Source organism: Mauremys mutica, chromosome 2 (assembly GCF_020497125.1).
Source record: "Mauremys mutica isolate MM-2020 ecotype Southern chromosome 2, ASM2049712v1, whole genome shotgun sequence".
Lineage (NCBI taxonomy): Eukaryota > Metazoa > Chordata > Testudines > Geoemydidae > Mauremys > Mauremys mutica.
In genome coordinates this window covers 124,466,565-124,489,189 of record NC_059073.1, presented here as the reverse complement: position 1 = coordinate 124,489,189, position 22,625 = coordinate 124,466,565, and the positions used below count along the sequence as shown (strand labels likewise).

The 22,625-nt window shown below is 44.0% G+C and overlaps 1 protein-coding gene across 1 annotated transcript in view; it reads left to right on the top strand.

Annotated features, from left to right (window-relative positions):
* The window catches only part of PHLPP1 (PH domain and leucine rich repeat protein phosphatase 1), a 225,997-nt gene that overhangs the window by 146,828 nt on the left and 56,544 nt on the right, over positions 1 to 22,625 (top strand). The window contains exons 5-6 of the mRNA XM_045005499.1: positions 21,329 to 21,475; positions 22,031 to 22,261. Of these exons, the coding sequence (XP_044861434.1) occupies positions 21,329 to 21,475; positions 22,031 to 22,261 (378 nt within the window). The remainder of the gene's footprint in view (positions 1 to 21,328; positions 21,476 to 22,030; positions 22,262 to 22,625) is intronic.

Genomic DNA, 22,625 nt, shown 5'->3' with positions numbered 1-22,625 from the left:
CTATAAAACACATTATTACAAAAATACATAAAACCAGTGATATGTGAACCCCTCAAAGGTCAGTGTCTTCCTAAGCAGAATAAAATGTGGCTGATACCCTATTTGCCAGCACTCCTTAATTGTGAGGTCATTTAGAGCTCTGATCATGTGAGCAGCTGCAGGTGGCTCAGAAATCTGAGCTCAGTTACCTATGGCCATGAGAGACCTCTTCCATCTGCTGAGGGGGCGGCTGCCTGTAGTTCTTGTGTACCCCTCAGTGTCCTGCACGGAAGCATCAGGGAGCCATCCCCACCCCTCAAAATGAGGCAATAGAGGCCATAGATGGGCCTTCTTCCACTTGCAGTGCAGGGACTGTGGACAACGGTCATATTGTTTGGGTAATAGTGCAGGAAGTAAGGGGGAGGAGGCAACAGCGTAACCTATTGGCAGAGAAGTTGGCCATATTTGTTGGAAACTGGGGTGAGGCTGACTCCACGGGGTTGAAGGACTTGAGAGAGGGGAATTAACCTGCTGGATTATGGGGCAACAGACTGAGTTCTGGTGCAGACTGCTGAAGTTGAATTAGTACTAGAGGGCAGAGGCAGCTTTGTGCCATGTGAGGTGAGGAAGAGAATTGGAACAAGTGATGTCTGCTGGGGTTAGGAGTGGCTGGAGAGGGTGGGTGAAAGTCTGTGGAAAGATGCTGTAGAGACTGCTTGTAGGAGAGGAGGGTGGGGTTGCCAAGGAGTGGTGACTGAGGAGAAGTATGTCATGCCAAGAGCTCTCGGGAGGAGAGGGGACAAGGATGGGAATGGTATGTCCTAATTTTTTATGTACATGCTTTGTGTTCATTTCGATTTGAATTTTTATTCTGAAAATATGCACACATGAGTGTCAGGAGGGTTTTCCACAGACAGTTACAAAATCAGGAGTCAGACCCAAACCATGCAGTTCACTCAGTTAGGATCTCAGGATTTTTAACAGTCCTATGTGTTTCTGGATCTTTCATGACTTTGACGACATACTCGTTCCCTCTTTGAGTGCTTGCACATGTCCATTGCACTGTAGGTATTCTGAGCACAGTCACTGGAAAATTTCCCCTCAGCGGCACCCTTTGAGGCAGCTCGGATGCCCTGTAGTGCCGTGTGCACATAATGCCGATATAAAGGGCCCAGCTGACCCCACGCCCCCTCAGTTCCTTTTTACTGCCTGTGATTGTTGCTGGCCCTGCTCTCCTTGCTACGACAAACTTTTCTCAGTGGTCTGGGTTGTGTGTTGTTTTTTTTTTTAAACCATAGTTGTATATAGATTTTTTTTTAACCTTAGTATGTTAGCATAGTTGGTTTTCTCCATTAGATAGCGGAGTTTTGTCCAGTCCTGGCGCTGAGGCATGCCTCAATAACCGGGCTTCTAGCCCTGTGTCTCCTGCAACAAGGTTGTGCCTCTGAGCAACCCGCACTCTAGTTGCCTAAAGTGCTTGGGTGAGGCTCACGTCGGGGATCATTATCAGATCTGCCTTGAATTCAACCTCATATGAAGGAGGACTGGAAGTCCAGGTTAAAGCGCCTACTAAGGGAGGCAGCGCTGAGACCTTCCTCTGAGCCAAGCTGGTCTGACTTGGCACCGAACACCTCAGCATCGGAGAGGAGTTCTCATCCCACCATACGGGAATCCTGGCACCTTTCAGCATCCCGAGTGCCGAAGAAGCAGCACAGAAAGAAGCTGGCTGAAAGGGGACGTTCCCCCACACCAAAGACAGCCAGGCATGGGGAGCAGAGTGGAGTGTGACCTAGATCAAGCTGCTTCTCTGCCTCAGAATCGCAGTCGGCACCATTGACTCCGGCTTTGACTCAGGCACTGAGTCTGGTACCAGACAAACTGGCTGCATCGGAGGGACAGCATGGCACCAGCACTATTGCCCCTCAGTGAGGCCATTATGGACCTGGTGAAAGCCCTGTGGCCTTCCTTCCCCCCACCTTAAAAACAATTGAGAGGAAATACTTTGTCCCTGGCCCCCACCCCCAATCCCTGGTGGTGTCCGTGGCCGCCAAGAGGAAAAGGCAGGGACTGCAGGGGGTAACTCCTAAGGCGAAAATCTCCAGGAAATTGTACCTTTTCGGTAGCAAGGGGAACTCCACCGGGGGGCTGCAGCTTGGGATCACTAACCAGCAGTCACTGCTGGACAGATGTGACTTCAGCATGTGGGACTCCATGTTGAAGTTCAAGGACTTGCTTCCCCAAGAGGTCAGGCAGAATTTCTTGCTGGTGAACCAGGGGAAGTTGATAGCCAGGGCTTCCTTGCAAGCTGCCCTGGATGTGGTGGATTCAGCAGCTAGATTCACGGCCTCCACAGAGGCGAAGGATTTCATGGCTACAGCCCTCAGTCTCCCGCATGAGATCCAGCAAACCCTTCAGGACCTTCCCTTCAAGGGAGCTTCACTTTTTTCTGAGCAGACCGATGTGAAGCTCTGATTGTATAACCTAGGGACTGTGGAACCATAGCAGGGGTTTTAGATGCAGATTGCCACTCCCTACTGCAGGGGTAGGCAACCTATGGCACGGGTGCCGAAGGCGGCACGCAAGCTGATTTTCAGTGGCACTCACACTGCCTGGGTCCTGGCCACCGGTCCAGGGGGCTCTGCATTTTAATTTAATTTTAAATGAAGCTTCTTAAACCTTTTAAAAACCTTATTTACTTTACATACAACAATAGTTTAGTTATATATTATAGACTGATAGAAAGAGACTTTCTAAAAACATTAAAATGTATTACTGGCACGCAAAACCATAAATTAGAGTGAATAAATGAAGACTCGGCACACCACTTCTGAAAGGTTGCTGACCCGTGCTTTACTGCCATGGTGTCAATGTGTGCCCCTTCCAGACACCCAGGGGGTGCTAAGCAGAACTTTTGATGAGATGCTCAAGGACGTCGTACCAGCTTCCATATGCCTGGTTCCTGTTTCCCCTTTATTAGCAGACCACCTGTACCACTTCACCAGTGTGTGATCTTGTATCACCATGAACAGTTGGGTGCTGAGCAAGGTGGAAGTGGGATATATCTTTCAATTGGTTTCTCTCTCCCCCATGCTCCCAACCTCCCTCCCTGTCCCTCTTCAGGGACCCCTCTCACAAGCAACTTCTAGTCCAGGAGGTGCATTCTCCTCCAGGTGGGCGGTGTGGAAGAGGTTCCATAGGATTTAAGAGGGAAGGTGTTTTACTCCTGCTATTTGATCATCCTGAAAGCCAAAGGAGGTCTCAGACCTATTTTAGATCTATCCCAGTTGAATGGTTACCTCAAGAAACTAATGTTCCTTAGGGTTTCTCTGTCTTCCCTTATTTCCTCCCTGGATCCCAGGGACTGGTATGCTGCCTTTGATTTAAGAGATGCCTGCTTTCACATATCGATCTTCCAAGGCCACAGAAGGTTCCTCAGGTTTGTTGTGAACCAAATGCATTATCAATCTGCAGTACTCCCGTTCGGCCTGTTGGCAGCCGCAGAAGTGTTTACAGAATGCATGGTGATAGTGGTGACCTTTCTGAGGCAACGGGGTGCAAGTCTACCTGTATCTGGACGACTGGATAGTCAGAGCTCAGCTAGTCGAGCCTGCACCGCATCCAGTTGACGTTGCAGGCTAGAGGCTTGCTAATAAATGTAAAGACGTTTACCCTTCCTCTGCTGCAGCAGATAGTTTATTGGAGCAGTGCTCAACTCCACCTAGGCCAGAGTCTATCACATCCCCGATAATAAATCTTAAGGGCCACCCCATTACAAAAGCCTGGTTTTGTCTGAGGCTTTTGGGTCACATCAGGGGGCGTCTGTTTTTTGCTGCCCCAAGCACAGCAGTCAGTGCGCCTTTGGCGGCATTTCTGCGGGAGGTCCACTGGTCACATGGATTTGGCGGCGTTTCTGCGGGAGGTGCGCTGGTCACACGCCTTTGGCGTACCCGAAGCCGCAGGGCCGGCGGACCTCCTGCAGAAATGCCGCTGAAGGTGCCTTGACTACTGCCCTCACAACAACCGGCAGGCCGCCCCGCCCCTGGCTTGCCACCCCAGGCACGCGCTTGCTGCGCAGGTGCCTGGAGCCGCCCCTGAGTCACATGGCCTCATGTATGTATGTGGTGCAGCACACAAGACTGCACCTCAGACGCCTTCAGACATGGCAGGCCTTGGTGTACTCTCCAAATCGCCACTATCTGGACTCTGTCCTCACAGTACCTTCCCCGGGGTCTTTGCCTTCCTCAACTGGTGGCTGGACCCATAGGCAATTCGCACAGGCATTCCCTTCTCACAGTCCCAACTGTGGAATATCCCTGGTCATCAGCGTTAGACGGGGGAGCTCATCTGGGGCCCCTGAGGACTCAAGGCCTCCGGTCTCTGGAAGAGCTCTTGCTAGACATCAGTGTCAGAGAGCTCAGGGCAGTTCACCTGGCCTGTCAGGCATTTCTGCCTCATGTTACAGGCAAGAGCATGTTGGTTCTTATGTTAAATCTCAGCAGTCAGGGAGGGACTAGCTTTCCTCTGTGTCATGAAGCAATTCAGCTGTGGGAGTTCTTCATAGCCTACATAATCCACTTTGAGGCTTCTCACCTTCCAGGAGTGCAGAATGAGCTGGCAGATTGCATCAGCAGGTCTTTCTTCAGTTACCATGACTGGTCCCTTCGCCCGGACATTGTGAGGGACGTTTTCCAGTGGTAGGGGACTCCCCAGGTAGATCTGTTTGCAACTGAGCACAGTAGAAAATGTAACAAGTTTTGCTCCCTGTGAGACCACAGCCTGGGTTCACTCAGACACCTTCTTACTCCCATGGACAGGTCACCTGTACTACACTTTCCCCATCCATCCTGTTCATGCACAAGGTTCTGCTAAAAATCAAGCGGGACAGGGCCTGGGTCATTCTCATAGCCTCATTTTGTCCCCCTCAGAGCTAGTTCACCATACTGCTAGGCTTTACAGTGGTGTCTCTCTACTTCTACTCCAACATCTGGAGCTGATCTCCCAGGACCATGGGCGACTGCTCCACCCAAACCTGAGTTGACATAAGTTGACAGCCTAAAAGCTCCATGGCTAAATCTTGGTGAGCTGACTTGCTTGGAGCAGGTCTGCCAAGTCCTATTAAATAGCAGGAAGCCTTCCACCAGGGCTATTTATCTCTCAAAATAGAAACAGGTCTCCATATGGGCTTCCCACCCTGCAGTCATCTCTGCAGAAGATTCTTGAGTATTTATTACACCTGAAACAGCAAAGCTATCTCCTGAATTAAGATTCACCTTTTAGCAATTTTGGCATTCCACCCTGAGTGGATAACCAGTCTTTTTTCACCAGAGATGTCTATCCATTTTCTCAAGGGCATGGAAAGACTATACCCCTGAATACAAGAACCTGTCCCTTCGTGGGACCTAAACCTGGTCCTGTCAAAACTTGTGTCCCCTGTTTGAGCCATTGGCAACATCCCCCTTACCATACCTCTCAGGGAAGATGGCTTTCTTTGTGGCCATTACTTCAGTCTGAAGGGTCTTGGAGGTCTCACGTCAGAACCTCAATATATGATCTCCTTTAAGGATAAGATGCAGCTACATCCTCACCTTAGCTTCCTCATAAAGGTGGTTTCCCAGTTCCATAGCAATCAGGCAATCTTCTTACCAGCCTCCTACCCGAAGCCATTCGCAACGAGGGAGGAGCAACGTCTTCACGCTCTGGATGTTAGACATGCCGTAGTGTTCTACATAGAAAGGACCAAACCATTCCGTAAATCCACCCAACTCATCACAGCGGTAGCTGACAGGATGAAAGGTCTCCCCATCTCTGCTCAGAGAATCTCATCTTGGATCATATCATGCATCCACATGTGTTGCGTCCATGTGATTGTTCCACCACCAGCTACCCTGACCACGCACTCCCCAAAGGCACAGGCATCCTCAGAAACATTCCTATCACAAGTCCCTATTCAGGACATTTGCAGAGCAGTTAGCGCATACGTTTTCTGTTGATTACACCATTACTTAACAGGCTAGGGACGATGCAAGTTTCGACTGAGCAGTTTTGCAGTCAGCATACCCATGACTCCGATCCCACCTCCTAGGCAACTGTTTGAGAGTCACCTACAGTGAATGGACACTCAAAGAAGAAAAAACAGTTACTAACCTTTCCGTAACTACTGTTGTCGCACATGTCCATTCGACAACCTGCCATCCTACTGCTCTACTTCGGAGATTAGCAGGGAAAGAAGGAACTGAGGGGGCATGGGGTGAGCTGGACCCTTTATACTGGCCCTATGTGCATGTGGCAACAGAAGGTGCCTGAGTCACCCTGATGGGTATCAGAGGGAAAAATTTCTGGCAGCTGTGCTCGGGGCGCGCACAGACCCACAGTGCAATGGACATATGCAACACATCTCAAAGAACAACAGATACAGAAAGGTTAGTAACTGTTTTTTCTGAAACTATGGAGGCGCCTACTAGGCATTTGCACCTCTGGCTTGTTACCATTCTTGCTGGAGAAGGAAGTTGGGGAGAAGGAAGTAGCATAATGGCGTGTTACTTCCTCTACAAGGGTTTGGGGGGCAGCCAGCAGACTTACTATCTTCTGTCATCTTCATGGATCATACCTCCCTCGTCTGTCTTCCAGTTCATCCCACTATTTCCTTTCCCTCTAGCTTCTTGCTGTGCCTTCCTTCCCCATTGTAGGGGAGGCAATGTCTCCTCTTCAGACTTGTCCCTTATGGCTCTCTCCTCCACCAGAGCTGGAACAAGCTGAAGTGGCTTCCTCAGGTTGCCTCCTTTCTCCAGGAGAGAAAGGGATTTGTGGCGGGAAGCCCTGTAGCCTGCTAATACCTGTTACAGCACCCTTTGCTGGCCAGATGCAAATGGCTACCAAGAACCAATTTCAGAGCTGTTAGCTTTTCCCCTCGCCAAACACTCAAAGACTTGATGAGTGCAGTAGAGAAGGACAAGTGAAGCAGCAGCTCTTGGGCCCTATGCTTTAAAGCAGCTGTGCACTCTGTATTTTTTTTCAGGGAGCTTTTATAAACACAAATCAATCTTCATTTGCTCTTTAAGTTAAAGGTGGGGTGTGTTGTCAGGAGGAAAGGAATGCTGCACAAGGCGGGAAGATTGTGGAGGTCCCCTGCACTTTGGAGGCAGGAGTGCCCTATTTCTGTATCTACCTGTGAACTTTGTATTTGAAATCTGACCACCTAAGCAAGATTAGGACAGAAGTGTCATCATGACCATGGCATCCCAAAAGTGCACGTTCACTATAAGCCTTTGAGGATTCTCTTTGATTGCCAGAGTTGGTCACAAAAGCTAGCTTCCGGCCATTGGCTGCTCATGTTTATGTGGGCTGGCAACACTGAATTGGAATTTAAAACACCAAACAAAGCACTTAGCTGAAACATGTTCTGTGCAGAATTTGGCTGCTTTAGTTTTATTTGGCCTATAAATACTACTTAGAATTGTTACTGTCTATTTTTGGTACTGTTTCAGGGCTTTCATATCCATCATTTTGTCTACTAGTAGTTACTGTTTAGTTTTTCGTTGAAAAACCTATACCTAATGTAAAAAAACCAAAAAACCTAAACACAATAAATTATAAAATTCTGGACAAAAATACTGTCAAAACACCAAACAACTATAATTAACTAAATCTGATAGAATGCAAACACTTTTATGTCTGAAAAAGTGCTATTTTGTAAGCAGAACCACCTGAAAGCAGAAACTGTATAGCATTTCATTTCTGTATAGTTAAAAAATGAAGACTAAATACAGGATGCTATGAAGTATGCTATAAAGTAAAAAGTGTTAGGCTAGTGTAGTTTATGTGCAGCACTTATGGTGCATCTGGTGACTTGGATTCTTGTGGAATTTAATGAATCTGCATTACTAAACAGGACTTTGCTGCTGGAAATGCCTGCTTTGGCATGGGTGGACTTTTAAAGCATATTGAAATAAATAATAGAGATTATGTATTGGTCTACTTCTGACTATTCCTTTTTGATGCAGCTTTAAAGCTGCTGATGTGAATTCTTTTGGTAAGCTTTTGTCTTTCATCCATTTTCTCCCATCCTAACCTCCAAAATGATAAGCTGAGATTTTGTACATTGTGCTAGCTTCTAACTTCAAGGACATTTTTATTACCATTTTAGTACCGCTTTTGGAGAAGAATAGCTTGTAATGGAAATGGTGACTGACCTTCAACTAAGTGGTGTTTGCATGTGTCACTACAATAAAACTACTTTATTTATAATTCTGTTGTCAATGACATTTTATAGAGATTGAGATGAAGTGGAAATAGAGGTGGCAAATGTGTTAATTCAGTCTCAGGATGTGAATTTATAATTACAGTGAACTACATTTCTCTTTTGAGTTAAGTTTAACAGTCATTTTTTTTAACTGCTCGAAGATGGGAGAGAATGATCAAATCAGTACATAAGTATAGCATGAGGCTTACTTTAAAAGGTGGTTAACAACTAATTAAGAGAGAGCATGCTAGGCATTCCAGGGTTTCTGGAGTATGTCTGGAACCCTCCTTAGACCTTCCTTTCTAGTTCATTGAAGTCTAATGCAAGTTGGTTTACCATTTCATATTATCTGTCACTCACCCTTTCTGAATGGTTAATTGAAGAGGAATCTGTCCCTTTTTTAATACCATTTGTAGTCTGTTAATCTGCTAGTGATCTCACATCACATCCGCTGCTTGCCCTTGTCTGTGTCCTCATGATATGACTATTCAGGATTAGGAGTTGTAGAAAAGTGATGCTTTGACTACTTGTGATCAATAAAAGATCCCCCGGTACTTTTCACAAGAGCAGAGATGTTCTAGACTTCCCGGCTCATTTCCAGAGTGAGTATTTATATTCTGCCCATCTGAAATTCCCCCTGTACTTTCAATTGAATAAGATTTTTTCAGTTATTCAAGAGCTAGTTCTAAATTTATATGGACTTATTTTTATTTTTGCTTGTCTCTTTGATAAAGTATTTTTCTCTTTCAGCATCAGATACCTAGTAAAATTAATTTGTATGCTCATCTCTATTTTTTTCTTCTGCTGCTAAGCTTGTTATAAATATAATATCTGGACCAGTAAGTTTAAATAGCAGAGGCATATTGCCTTCAGTAATTGTCATAGCAGTATATTGAAAAATTACAGCTGAATTTCCTGAGAATAAAATATTATGCTACTTGCTGTTAGATAGGAAAAAAAGTAGGAGATTAAAATCTTCACTAGTTTATTTGCACTTAATATTCCCTTTTATCTTGTAATCACATATGGTTAGTTTGAAAACACATTGGTGTGCTCAACCACTAACTTAATTGGACAGCCTTTCTAATTTACATATACTTGGCAGGCTGGGATTCCGGTCAAATCTAGTTTAAATCATACGGTAAACTTTTTTCTTGATCATATTTTTTTTAAATCATACTGCATTCTGGAATAGAGTAGTGGAGTTTTTGCTCTCCATCTTATTGAAATTCTGCATATGGTAGTTATATACGCTTAATTGAATACAGTTTTATTTTGGTTACAGTAATAGCTGGATTATTTGCTTGTTAGCAGCAGAAACTGGATGTCAAGAAAATTTGCCATAGCAAGGAAGAGTTGGAGATTGTTGAAAGAGCGTCTTGCGCAAGGAGCTTTTTGTGTAATCATAGTAATTTGAAAAGCTTTCCTAGTATTTTTGGCACTCTTGTTATTTAAGAAGAGATTCCTGAAAGAGAAGGGTCCCTCTCCAAGCAGTCTGCTTGCAGTTTAAAACACACTGGTTTCATAATTGTCAGGTTGGCAGTACCTGTCTGCAACGGGAGACTCACCTCTTGAGTGCCTCCAATCAGCTGGGTAAGGCACTGCAGTCCTTTTTGCCCCGGTGCCTTCTGCAGGCTACCGACCGACCTTGGTGGGTCTTCAATTGCTTGGCCCTCTGGCTGAGTCACAAAGTCCAAATGAACCCCTTCCAGCATATTAAGGAGTCCAACAAATAAGCAGTCTGTTTCTCTGGGCTAGGGTTTTCAGCCCCGCCTCTAGGCTTTTTAAATTCAGCCCTTTTTTTTTTTCCATGCTCCCTGATGAGGCATGTCCCCTTGTTGGGGTTTACACCACTTCACCTCTGGCCAGTAGGGGAACCCAGGACTGCCCACTACTCCAGATTCCAACCTGGGGACCCCTGTACACCGCAGCTACATACTGCTTGCGTGAATCCATTGCTGCTATTTCCGTGGGCCTCATCCTACTGAACCTTTTTATTTCTAGCCCATTTTAGGGCCAGGTTTTTTTTCTATCTCCAGGCCAGACAGGAGCCCCTTTCATCATTCCTCTGGTCCCAGCCAGTAACTGACCTGCTAAGGCCAGGCAGCTCCTTTTATCTGGGCCAGCAGGGCTGTGATTAGCTGTTGCTAGCCCCTTTAGCTCCTGTGTTCTGAAAATAGACTTCCAGGGTGGAGATGAGTATAGATTTTCACTTTCATCCTTTAGGATTTCCTTCTCTTTGCAGGTGAGAATAGTCTTTCCCCAAGGAAGTAGTTTGCAATAGGCTATTGCAGAAATTGAGAATTGTAAAATCCTGCTTCCTTGTAAAGCACCATATAACTTCAGGTTGTTTCCATTAACAACATATTTATCTTTTTATGGTCTTACTGATTTTTGTAATAGAATAAAAGCTGCTTATGACTTGGATGTAATCCTAGTTTGATTTAGCATCTGTGGCTATTTGTATGTTTTGAAAAGTGAGCCACTAAGGTTTGAAGTTGCTCTTTGTGCAATGTGATACATTTTCTTTATATATTCTTCAGTGAAAAATATGATTATTAACTTTTGTCTGCATATAGAGACTTTGAAGTTTGTCTTCACGAACCCAGGCACCCTTTACTGTGTTGGATCGAGGGAAAAAAAATGGCAGGATCCCTGTAGTGTTAGTACAAATGCTGTAAAACTACCAAGGACTGGGGCTTAACTTTTGTTTGTTTGCATGGGGATTTGAAAACATTTTTAGGAGGTAGGGTTATATTTGAGTTTTAGTTATTCAATTAACTATGATTGTTAATTGGTTTAGTAGCCAAAACAAACTCAAATACAATCCTTACCCTAAAATTAACCAATTATCTGTGTCTGTTGCTTGTTTTGGGATTCTTTTCCCTGTCTGCTTTTGTATGTTGTCATCTCAGATGCATTGGAGCTAGTATAATAACTTGGCCTTCAAAATGGAAGGGAAGAGATCTGAAGCACTCCCCTTCTCCTCAGGCATCTGGAGTGAAATCCTGGCTGTATTAACCCAGTGGGAATGTTTTCATTGACTTCAGTGGGGCTAGGATATCCCTCTGCATCTGGATTATTGCTGAAAGATTGAACAGATCCACCCCCACCAAGCACAATCTTTGAGCCAGCTAGCTGCAGGGAAGTGTTTTCCCACTTGGAGAGCGCTAGAGTAGCAGGAGCCTTCATAAAGCTTTGATCCCGACAATTGCGTGGCTACTTTAAAGTCTTAATGGCTATACCTTAAAGGGAAAAGAAATGCTGTCTGTCTTATATTTCTGGCTCCAGGGTAACTAATCCCTTGGGGAGGCATTAACACTATAGTCCATGAGGATCTCAAATGACAGCTAAAAGACAGTAACTTGGATTATTAGTAGTAAGAACGAAATTTAACCATGTAAGCTATTTGGCAAATTCGTGTAATGAGATTGCCACCAATTCCAATACTTAATTGCCTCATCCTGCTTGCCTGCTAGCTAGTGCTCTCAACATTCTGCTGGAGTTGAGGGAGAATGCTTTTTTTTTTTTTTGGTCTGAAATGATGTTCCATTGTAACCATAAAAATAGATCCATGAAAGACCAAAGAGATCAGTGGGAATTTTGTTTTCTTTCAGGTTTGTTACCTTATTACACTAGATATCCTGGTCAGATATAGTAAAAATCACCTTTTGCATAAACACTTTTGATAAGAATCAGACAAACTGGTTATGTCAGGCCAACTTCTGTAGCTTTGCTTGACTGACAGCACATAGCTTTACTGTAACGCTTATTTCAAACATATTAGAACACAAGTACTATGTAGTATAATCAATATTCCCTTTTTGTGCATTTCAAGTGGATCAGAATCCTAAAGTTAGAAACCATGATAAACGTGCACATATTACTGTGTTAGAGAACTTGGTTTATTGATCCCCCGCCCACCTTCATATATGTCAAACTAGTCTCTCCTAAATTGGCAGCTTCAAGAACAAATAATGTGGATGCTATTTCGCTCAATTATAACAGTTGGTGTTCAATCATATTGCATGTTCAAAGACCAGGGTTGATATGTCAGCATTTTGCTCTAGCTTAAATTATAGAAGGCTCAGAATCAAGTTTTCTGATCTTGGTGTGTTCAGGAGAGGTAGGAAGTACAATTCTACAAGTGGCTTTTTTTGAAGAATGGCAAAGGTCTACAGATAGGAGGGAGGAAATGACATATCTTGAATTATGGAGTCAGTGTATCATCAAGTAGTTAACAAATTATGTGTATTGTGGAGTTTTCCTCCTACCAAGGCATGCTGCAAAGGCATCAGTGTTGCTTGTCACCACTTTTCTAGTTAATGCTGTCAGCACAATGTAACGATTTAGGAGAAAGGGAAACAGTGGATATTTAATTCTTTAAAGCCTGATTCCTTGTACAAACTCAGCAGAGAATTGTAGTCAGTTACATACCTTCATGGTATCCTACTTGCATCAGTGACAATGTAGGTTAATGGCATAACTCTCTAAATATAAAAAATATTGGATGCAAAGTCAGTATTTCAGATCAGTTCATTTTTGGCAATGCTCCATAATAACAAACACCCTGGACCATTAGAGATTCATGCTGTTAATAATTAATGTGAAGCAGGTGATTAAGATGTGAGCTTGACTTACTATCTTAATTCTCTGAGCAACTGCCCACCAGCCTTCATTACTAATATATCTGCTGGATAATTTACACTGCTGTATGAAGAACGTAGCTTTAGCATCTTGGAACTGAGAGAACACACAGAGAAGGAAATAAACAACACCCTCTGCTCATCTTAAATTATCCTCTAATGTGGGGGATAATTCCAAGTATACAGTCCTTCCTTCCAACTTTTCTTTAAATGTAATTTAGCAATCATCTTCTTTGTAATGTTTGAAACATACTCCGAAACCCTCTGCGGCCATAGCCTATGTGCTGATTATTAAACTGGCTAATTTTCTTACGGCTGATTAAAAAATGGTAATGTTTATTTTTGAGTTTATCCATGGATGTAATTGTATTGACTGTCACTTTATCTCTTCTGCCCTCCATCTCCCCCCTTTTTTACTTACTTGCATAAGTATTGCAAATGGAAGTTAGGTTGAAATATTATTTCTATATAAATCTGGGTCCATTATGCATCCCACTCATGTTAGTGTTTGCTGCAATCCAGTCTGAGGGGGAAGTAATGATGACGTTTTATCACTGGATCGCTGAGATGTAATCTGTTAACTGATTTTCTTCCTTACATCATAACACTTTCCTGTTGATCAGCGAGAGGTGTGAAATGAAGCTGACAAGTGGAAAGCTTACCCTGGTGAACAAAGGACCTCAACCATCTATTTCTCAGAAAACTGGGCAACTAGGCAAATGAAATTCAATGTTGATAAGTGCAAAATAATGCAAGTTAAAAAACATAATCCCAACGATACATACAAAACGATGAAGTCTAAATTAGTTGTTACCACTCAAAAGAGATCTTGAAGGAGTCGTGGATAGTTCTCTAGAAACCTCACTCAGTGTGCAACGGCAGTCCAAGCTAACACTGTTGGGAATCATTAGGAAAGGGATAGATAATGAGAGAGAGAAAATACCATGACACTATAAATCCATGGTATGCCCACACCTTAATGATATAAAGTGCCATAGGACTCTTTGCTGCTTTTACAGATCCAGACTAACATGGCTACTCCTGATACCTTAATGATAGAGGTCTATATAATCATGAATGGGGTAGAGAAAGTAAATAAGGAGGTGTTATTTACTCCTTCCCATAACACGAGTACCAGGGGTCACCTGGTTAAATTTAATAGGAATTAATAGGAAGCAGTTTTAAAATAAACATGAGAGAGTACTTCACACAAACCACAGTCAATCTGTGAATCTCATTGTCAGTGGATGTTGTGAAGACCAGACGTATACCTGGATTCAACAAAGAATTAGCAAAGTTCCTGGAGGATAGGTCTATCAATGGCTATTAGCCAGATGATCAGGAACACTACCTCAGGCTCTGGGTATCCCTAAGTCTCTCCCTGCCTGAAGCTGGGACTGGATGATGGGGATGGCTCACTTGATAATTGCCCTGTTCTATTCATTCCCTCTGAAGCATCTGGAACTGTCCACTTTTGGAAGACAGGTTATAGTGCCAGAGGTACCATTGGTCTGCCATTGTCATTGAAGTCTCTGTAAATGTTACACATCTTCACTGTCTCAGCTTCCAGTGACATAGACCCCCCCCTTTGATATATCTACAGTCTAACTACAGTCTGAAGGCATTATTTATATGTTGATGGGGGAGAAGTTTTCATCATTGGCTGCATATTCTGTGTTAGTCAACAATAACATCATTGCAAGCTGGCTAATTGGATTGCTCCCTATCTTTTTTTAATCTTTTTGTAGTTTTTATTTTCTAACACTTTTTTGATTGCTTTGCTTGTACTAACTTTATAATTGGAGAACAAATAATTTTAAGATATTAATCTGGGGAGGCCCCGGGCTGCAGACTCTTAAAGGCATGCTTTTAGAGCTCTTTTTTGTCTATACCGTTAGAGTCAGTAGGTGTGGTACCATTTTTACTGACTTTATATAAGAACACAAAGGAACTGAGATTTAGTGACGGGAAAGTGAAGTCTGAATAAAATGCATTAGTTAGCCATGCCAGAAAAGAGCTTCCTCTCATCCATTGGCTCTGACACAGATCTTTTCATTCATCCAGTTAGTTGCCTTTAGGCACTCCTCCCAGTGGTTGTTAGGCAACCATAACAATGTTGCTGCACATGTAGGCTGTGTAATTGGATTGTCCTCTACCTTTTTTTAACTAGTCTTTTTTTGCATTTTTAACTTTTTAAACAAGATGAGTATAGGCTGCATATGCAAGTGTTCCTTTCAGGAGATATGAGAAACCCAGATTTTAGGAATCCCATGACATGTCTCAGGAGGATAAAATTATGAAATCAGTATAATTGCAGACACCCTTGTAGATATGCAGAATTGAGATTTTAAGGAAGTGCTTCTTCCATTACCAAAAGTGTTGCTAAATTTCAGTTTACTGTAATGGATGTTCCTTTTCAGTTCAAATTAACATAAAAATCTTTTAAGAATTTTCCAGTTGAGAGATGAAGTCTGCACAGATGAACAAAACTGAGCCATGCAGCACAGGTTTTTCAGTTCAAAGGGCTTACACAGAGGGAATCATGCACCTGATAACTGATGCTGCTAACTATATGGGCGGTTCTCTAGCATGAAGCATGTTAGAATACAGTAGTACTTCAGTGCAAGATCAAATGCCACAGAAGACTTTGTTAAAAGTAAAATCTACCATACGATTCTGACAGGGTTGGGGTGCATCTACTGCATTCTGATGCACTTGTAGAAAATGTATTTAGTGTTTCACTCTGGATTCCCTCTTATGCCTATACCAAATGGTGTGTTGACATCAAGGGAACCAACAAACTTTCAATGGCCCACTTAAGTGTCTTTAACTGAGCTTACAAATCTGTGTATGACACCCAGAAAGTACAGACTTGAAATGCATACCAGCAGCATTCGAATAATCCAACTGTGAGGTTGCACTCTGTATGATTTTATGAAAATATGCTAGACTGTGAATATAATGTAACTGGAATATGCTTCATGCATAAAAAGTTTGTAAGGTATTCATTACAAAGCTTATAATCTACTGAGTTGTGGTCATCCTATTTGTATAAATATATAACTCTTGTATCTGAAACTAGAAATAGGAAATATAACTCTGAGGTCCTATTGTATTTATGGAAAGCGTGGGCCATTAATGGTGGTTTGGAATCTTGATGGCTCCCATCAGCCAGGACAACTGACTGTGGATGGCTCTGTTTGCTTGTAGGCCTTCCTGTGAATCAGGCTGGGAAGAATGAGGGCTTGGAGTTTTACAGTGACATGATCATGTCACCTGGTACTGGAATCCATCTTTAACCTGGTGCTTTTCCATTTAGAAGGAGGGGTGGGAACCCAGAGAGAGACAAAGGATTCCTGCCTTGTGCAAAAAATATATATAAAGAGGGCTGCAATCATGAGAAATCCCCTAGCTACCATCTGAGCTGGAAGAAGGGCTGTACCAGGGGAAAGGATTGTGCCCAGACTAGGAAGGCATCCCGTCTGTGATAGAAGCTTATTGAAACATCTGAGGGTGAGATTTTTATCTGTATCCAGTTTTTCTTACTGTATTAGCTTTAGACTTGCGTGTTTCGTTTTATTTTGCTTGGTAATTCACTTTGTTCTGTCTGTTATTACTTGGAACCACTTAAGATGGGCACTACATTAGCCTTTTTCCAGTCATCTGGGACCTCCCCCAATCGCCATGAGTTTTCAAAAATAATGGCCAATGGCTCTGCAATCACATCCGCCAACTCCTTTTAGCACCCTCGGATGCAGCGCATCCGGCCCCAGGGATTTGTGCTCATCCAGCTTTTCTAAATATTTTCGAACCACTTCTTTCTCCACAGAGGGCTGGTCATCTCTTTCCCATGCTGTGCTGCCCAGTGCAGCAGTCTGGGAGCTGACCTTGTTTGTGAAGACAGGCAAAAAAAGCATTAAGTACATTTGCTTTTTCCACATCCTCTGTCACTAGGTTGCCTCCCTTATTCTGTAAGGGGCCCACACGTTCCTTGATTTTCTTCTTGTTGGTAACATACCTGAAGAATCCCTTCTTGTTACTCTTAACATCTCTTGCTAGCTGCAACTCCAAGTGTGATTTGGCCTTCCTGATTTCACTCCTGCATGCCTGAGCAATATTTTTATAGTTCTCCCTGGTCATTTGTCTAATCTTCCACTTCTTGTAAGCTTCTTTTTTGTGTTTAAGATCAGCAAGGATTTCACTGTTAAGCCAAGCTGGTCGCCTGCCATATTTACTATTCTTTCTACGCATTGGGATGGTTTGTTCCTGCAACCTCAATAAGGATTCTTTAAAATACATCCAGCTCTCCTGGACTCCTTTCCCCCTCATGTTATTCTCCCAGGGGATCCTGCCCATCTGCTCCCTGAGGGAGTCAACATCTGCTTTTCTGAAGTCCAGGGTCTGTATTCTGCTGCTCTCCTTTCTTCCTTTTGTCAGGATCCTGAATTCAACCATCTCATGGTCACTGCCTCCCAGGTTCCCATCCACATTTGCTTCCCCTACTAATTCTTCCCAGTTTGTGAGCAGCAGGTCAAGAAGAGCTCTGCCCCTAGTTGGTTCCTCCAGCACTCGCACCAGGAAATTGTCCCCTACACTTCCTGGATTGTCTGTGCACCGCTGTATTGCTCTCCCAGCAGATATCAGGGTGATTAAAGTCCCCCATGAGAATCAGAGCTTGCAATCTAGTAACTTCTGTTAGTTGCCAGAAGAAAGCCTCATCCACCTCATTCCCCTGGTCTGGTGGTCTATAGCAGACTCTCCCCACAACATCACCCTTGTTGCTCACACTTCTAAACTTAATCCAGAGATTCTCAGGTTTTTCTGCAGTATCATACCGGAGCTCCAAGCAGTCATACTGCTCTCTTACATACAATGCAACTCCCTCACCTTTTCTGCCCTGCCTGTCCTTCCTGAGCAGTTTATATCCATCCACGGCAGTACTCCAGTCATGTGAGTTATCACATCATAGTTCCTTGACTGTGCCAGGACTTCCAGTTCTCCGTTTGTTTCCCAGGCTTCTTGTGTATAGACATTTGTGTATAGGCACTTAAGATAACTCGTTGATCGTCCCGCTTTCTCAGAATGAGACAGGAGTCCTGCCCTCTTGCACTGTCCCGCTCGTGCTTCCTCCCGGTATCCCATTTCCCCACTTACCTCAGGGCTTTGGTCTCCTTCCCCCGGTGAACCTAGTTTAAAGCCCTCCTCACTAGGTTAGCCAGCCTGCTTGCGAAGATGCTCTTCTCTCTCTTCGTTAGGTGGAGCCCGTCTCTGCCTAGCAGTCCTTCTTGGAACACCATCCCATGGTCAAAGAATCCAAAGTCTTCTCTCCGACACCACCTGCGTAGCCATTTGTTGACTTCCAGGATTCGACGGTCTCTACCCGGGCCTTTTCCTTGCACAGGGAGGATAGACGAGAACACCACTTGCGCTTCAAACTCCTTTATCCTTCTTCCCAGAGCCACGTAGTCTGTAGTGATCTGCTCAAGGTCATTCTTGGCAGTATCGTTGGTGCCCACGTGGAGAAGCAAGAAAGGGTAACAATCCAAGGGCTTGATGAGTCTTGGCAGTCTCTCCATCACATCGTGAATCCTAGCTCCTGGCAAGCAGCAGACCTCTCGGTTTTCCCGGTCGAGGCAGCAGATAGATGACTCAGTCCCCCTGAGGAGGGAGTCCCCGACCACCACCACCCACCTTCTTCTCTTGGGAGCGGTGATTGTGGAACCCCCATCCCTGGGACAGTGCATCTTGTGCCTTCCAATCGGTGGAGTCTCTTCCTGCTCCCTTCCCTCAGATATATCATCTAGCCCACTTTCCGTATTAGTACCTGTGGAGAGAACATGAAAACGGTTGCTCACCTGTATCTCCATTGCTGGTACATGGACGCTCCTCTTTCTTCTTCTGGAGGTCACATGCTGCCAATTTTCTTCCCCGTCCTTCTGTCCCTGCTGCGCAGCCTGCTCTGATTCCTCAGAACGTTGTGCCTGTAGAAGCATATCCTGACGTCTGTCCAGGAAATCTTCATTTTCTCTTATGCAACACAGGCTCAATACTTGTTTCTCCAGACCTCAAACCTTCTCTTCCAATATGAAGACCAGCTTGCACTTTATACAGACAAAGTCGCTTCTGTCCTGTGGAAGAAAGACAAACATGGAACAACCTGTGCAGGTTACAACAGCTGAACGCTCACCTTCCATATTTCCTTCCTTCGAAGAGCTTCCTCAGCTGTTGCAGAAACTGCTCAGAGAAGCCTGTAAGATGAAAGCCTCAGTGCGCTCTCCCCAGGCAAACTCTCTCTGTTTGCCTCCGCTGTTCGCCGCTCAGCTGGTTCGCTGCTGACTGCCTTTTTATAACAGTCAGGCCCACTCAAGGCCCACCTGGAACAAAGCACTCCCAATTCACACTTTTCAAACAGTCAAGCACACGGTCAAACTGACAAACTGTCCCCGCAACAGACACTCAGATACTCACCAACACAGACCCCCAATGCAGTACTTAGCGTACCTCCTCTCTGACAGATCCCAGGCAAACTCCCTGTGTTAGCTGTCCGCTGTTCGCTTTAAAAAAGGGAAGGAGGAGGATCCAGGGAACTACAGGCCAGTCAGCCTCAACTCAGTACCTGGAAAAATCATGGAGTAGATCCTCAAGGAATCAATTCTGAAGCACTTAAAGGAGAGGAAAGTGATCAGGAACAGTCAGCATGGATTCACCAAGGGCAAGTCATGCCTGACTAACCTAATTGCCTTCTATGAGGAGATAACTGGGTCTGTGGATGAGGGGAAAGCAGTGGATGTGTTATTCCTTGACTTTAGCAAAGCTTTTGATACAGTCTCCCACAGTGTTCTTGCCGGCAAGTTAAAGAAGTATGGGCTGGATGAATGGACTACAAGGTGGATAGAAAGCTGGCTAGATTGTCGGGCTTAACAGGTAGTGATCAATGGCTCCATGTCTAGTTGGCGGCCGGTATCAAGCGGAGTACCCCAAGGGTAGGTCCTGGGGCCAATTTTGTTTAGTATCTTCATTTAATGATCTGGAGGATGGTGTGGACTGCACCCTCAGCAAGTTCGCAGATGACACTAAACTGGGAGGAGTGGTAGATACTCTGGAGGGTAGGGATAGGATACAGAGGGACCAAGACAAATTAGAGGGTTGGGCCAAAAGAAACCTAATGAGGTTCAACAAGGACAAGTGCAGAGTCCTGCACTTAGGACGGAAGAATCCCATGCACTGCTACAGACTAGGGACCGAATGGCTAGGCAGCAGTGCTGCAGAAAAGGACATAAGGGTTACAGTGGACAAGAAGCTGGATATGAGTCAACAGTGTGCCCTTGTTGCCAAGAAGGCTAACGGCATTTTGGGCTGTATAAGTAGGAGCTTTGCCAGCAGATTGAGGGACATGATCATTCCCTTCTATGTGACATTGGTGAGGCCTCATCTGGAGTACTGTCCAGTTTTGGGCCCCACACTCCAATTTTTCCATATCCTTCTTGTAAAGATTCCAGAGGAGGGCAACAAAAATGGTTAGGAGGCCGAAGCCACATGACTTATGCAGAGAGGCTGAAGGAACTGGGATTGTTTAGTCTGCAGAAGAGATGAATGAGGGGGGATTTGGTAGCTGCTGAAAGGGGGTTCGAAAGAGGATGGATCTAGATTGTTCTCAGTGGTAGCAGATGACAGAACAAGGAGCAATGGTCTCAAGTTGCAGAGGGGGAGGTTTAGATTCGATATTAGGAAAAACTTTTTCACTAGGATAGTGGTTGAAGCACTGGAATGGGTTACCTAGGGAGGTGGTGGAATCTCCTTCCTTAGAGGTTTTAAAGGTCAGATTTGACAGAGCCCTGGCTGGGATGATTTAGTTGGGGATTGGTCCTGCTTTGAGCAGGGGGTTGGACTAGATGACCTCCTGAGGTCCCTTCCAACCCTGATATTCTATGATTCTATGAAACCCTACCTTTCGTATTTAATAAAATCACTTTTTACTTAACCCAGAGTATATATTAATGCCTGGAGGGGCAAACAGCTGTACTTATCTCTCTATCAGTGTTATAGAGGGCAAACAATTTGAGTTTATCCTGTATAAGCTTTATACAGGGTAAAATGGATTTATTTGGGTTTTGGACCCCATTGGGAGCTGGGGATCTGAGTGTTGGAGACAGGAACGCTTCTTAATCTGTTTTCAGTTAAGCCTGCAGCTGTTGAGGGAAGTGGTTCAGACCTGGGTCTGTGTTTGTAGCAGGCTAACATGTCTGGCTCAAACCAGGCAGGGTTCTGAAGTCCCAAGCTTCCAGCGAAAACTGGCTTAGAGGTAGTCCCAGCACATCAGTTGGCAGGCCCAAGGGGGTTTCTGTGATCCAGCCCGTCACCCAAACGTACATTATATTTCAGTTACTACAAGGCAACTGTAGTAACTTGGTGCATTTCATATTCACTTTCCTTAAAGTGCATTTTCCTGTGTTTCTTATTATAGGTTCACAAAGTTGAAGAGCCTTAACCTTTCCAATAATCATTTAGGAGACTTCCCGTTGGCAGTTTGCAGTATTCCAACCCTGACTGAACTCAATGTGTCCTGTAATGCCCTCAGAAGTGTTCCAGCAGCTGTAGGCGATATGCACAAGTACGTATTTTTAAACTTCGTGTACATGCTCAGTGGGATCCTGTTGGTACACACAATAGAAGATTGTGACCCCCTATGCATGTCTTACTATATGTATGTATACACTCACTTACTGGACTGTTTGTCACAGAGGGCTCACTTTTATGCTCATGTTGAGCAATCAGAAACAGCGGGGAGGAGGGGAGGTCTCCTGTGTTTGTAGCTTTTCTATTCTCAATATAATTTTAAAAGTAGCCTTATTAATATTGGGAAGACAAATTTAAAATCCATTTCTTGTAGAAAGAAAGTTAATTGTGTAAGATATAAAGAAGGTTGTAGTACGTGCAAGAGAAGTGGGAATTCTGAAAACCAAGATGTGACACATCTATGGTCCACAGTGCAGAATTAGCAGGGCTTGTAAGATTTTTGTTGTATTTTTTGCAGACCTGTTATGCTTATCTTTAAACTTTTTCCTCATTAGTCCATTTTCTGCCACTTTAGTTTCCACGATTTGTGCTGAATACATGTTCAGAACCAGGAAATGTAGTTTAAACAGTCATTTCATTTTTCCCCTAGTTTGCAGACGTTTTTGCTGGATGGTAACTTTCTCCAGTCCCTTCCTGCTGAATTGGAGAGTATACATCAGCTCAACTATCTGAGTCTTTCCTTCAATGAATTCACTGACATTCCAGGGGTACTAGAGAAGCTGACTGCCATGGATAAACTTTGTATGTCTGGAAACTGTATGGAGACCCTCAACCTACAGACGTTAAGAAGAATGCCTCATATCAAACATGTGGATCTAAGGTAAACACTTGAGGGGAAAATAAACAAACCTGAATTGTTGGTGTAGAAGTTACTTTCTTACATGGTGATAATTGGCCCTAACGTGTAATGCTGTTTATATTAGTTCATCTTACCACCTTTCAGATCATACTATACAAACTCACGCTGCTTGTGATGACTAGAATTCTTTTGGGGAAAGGGGGGGAGGGGTTAGGGAAATGAAGGATTTAATGTTTTTAAAAAACCTGTAAATTAAAAAAACAAAACAAAAAAATAAACCTTGCAATATCACCGACAAGCTCAACCAGGTCAGGGTTTCATTGTGCAGGTAGTGTATAAACATACAATAAATGATAGTCCTCTGTCTGAAAGAGCTTACAACTTA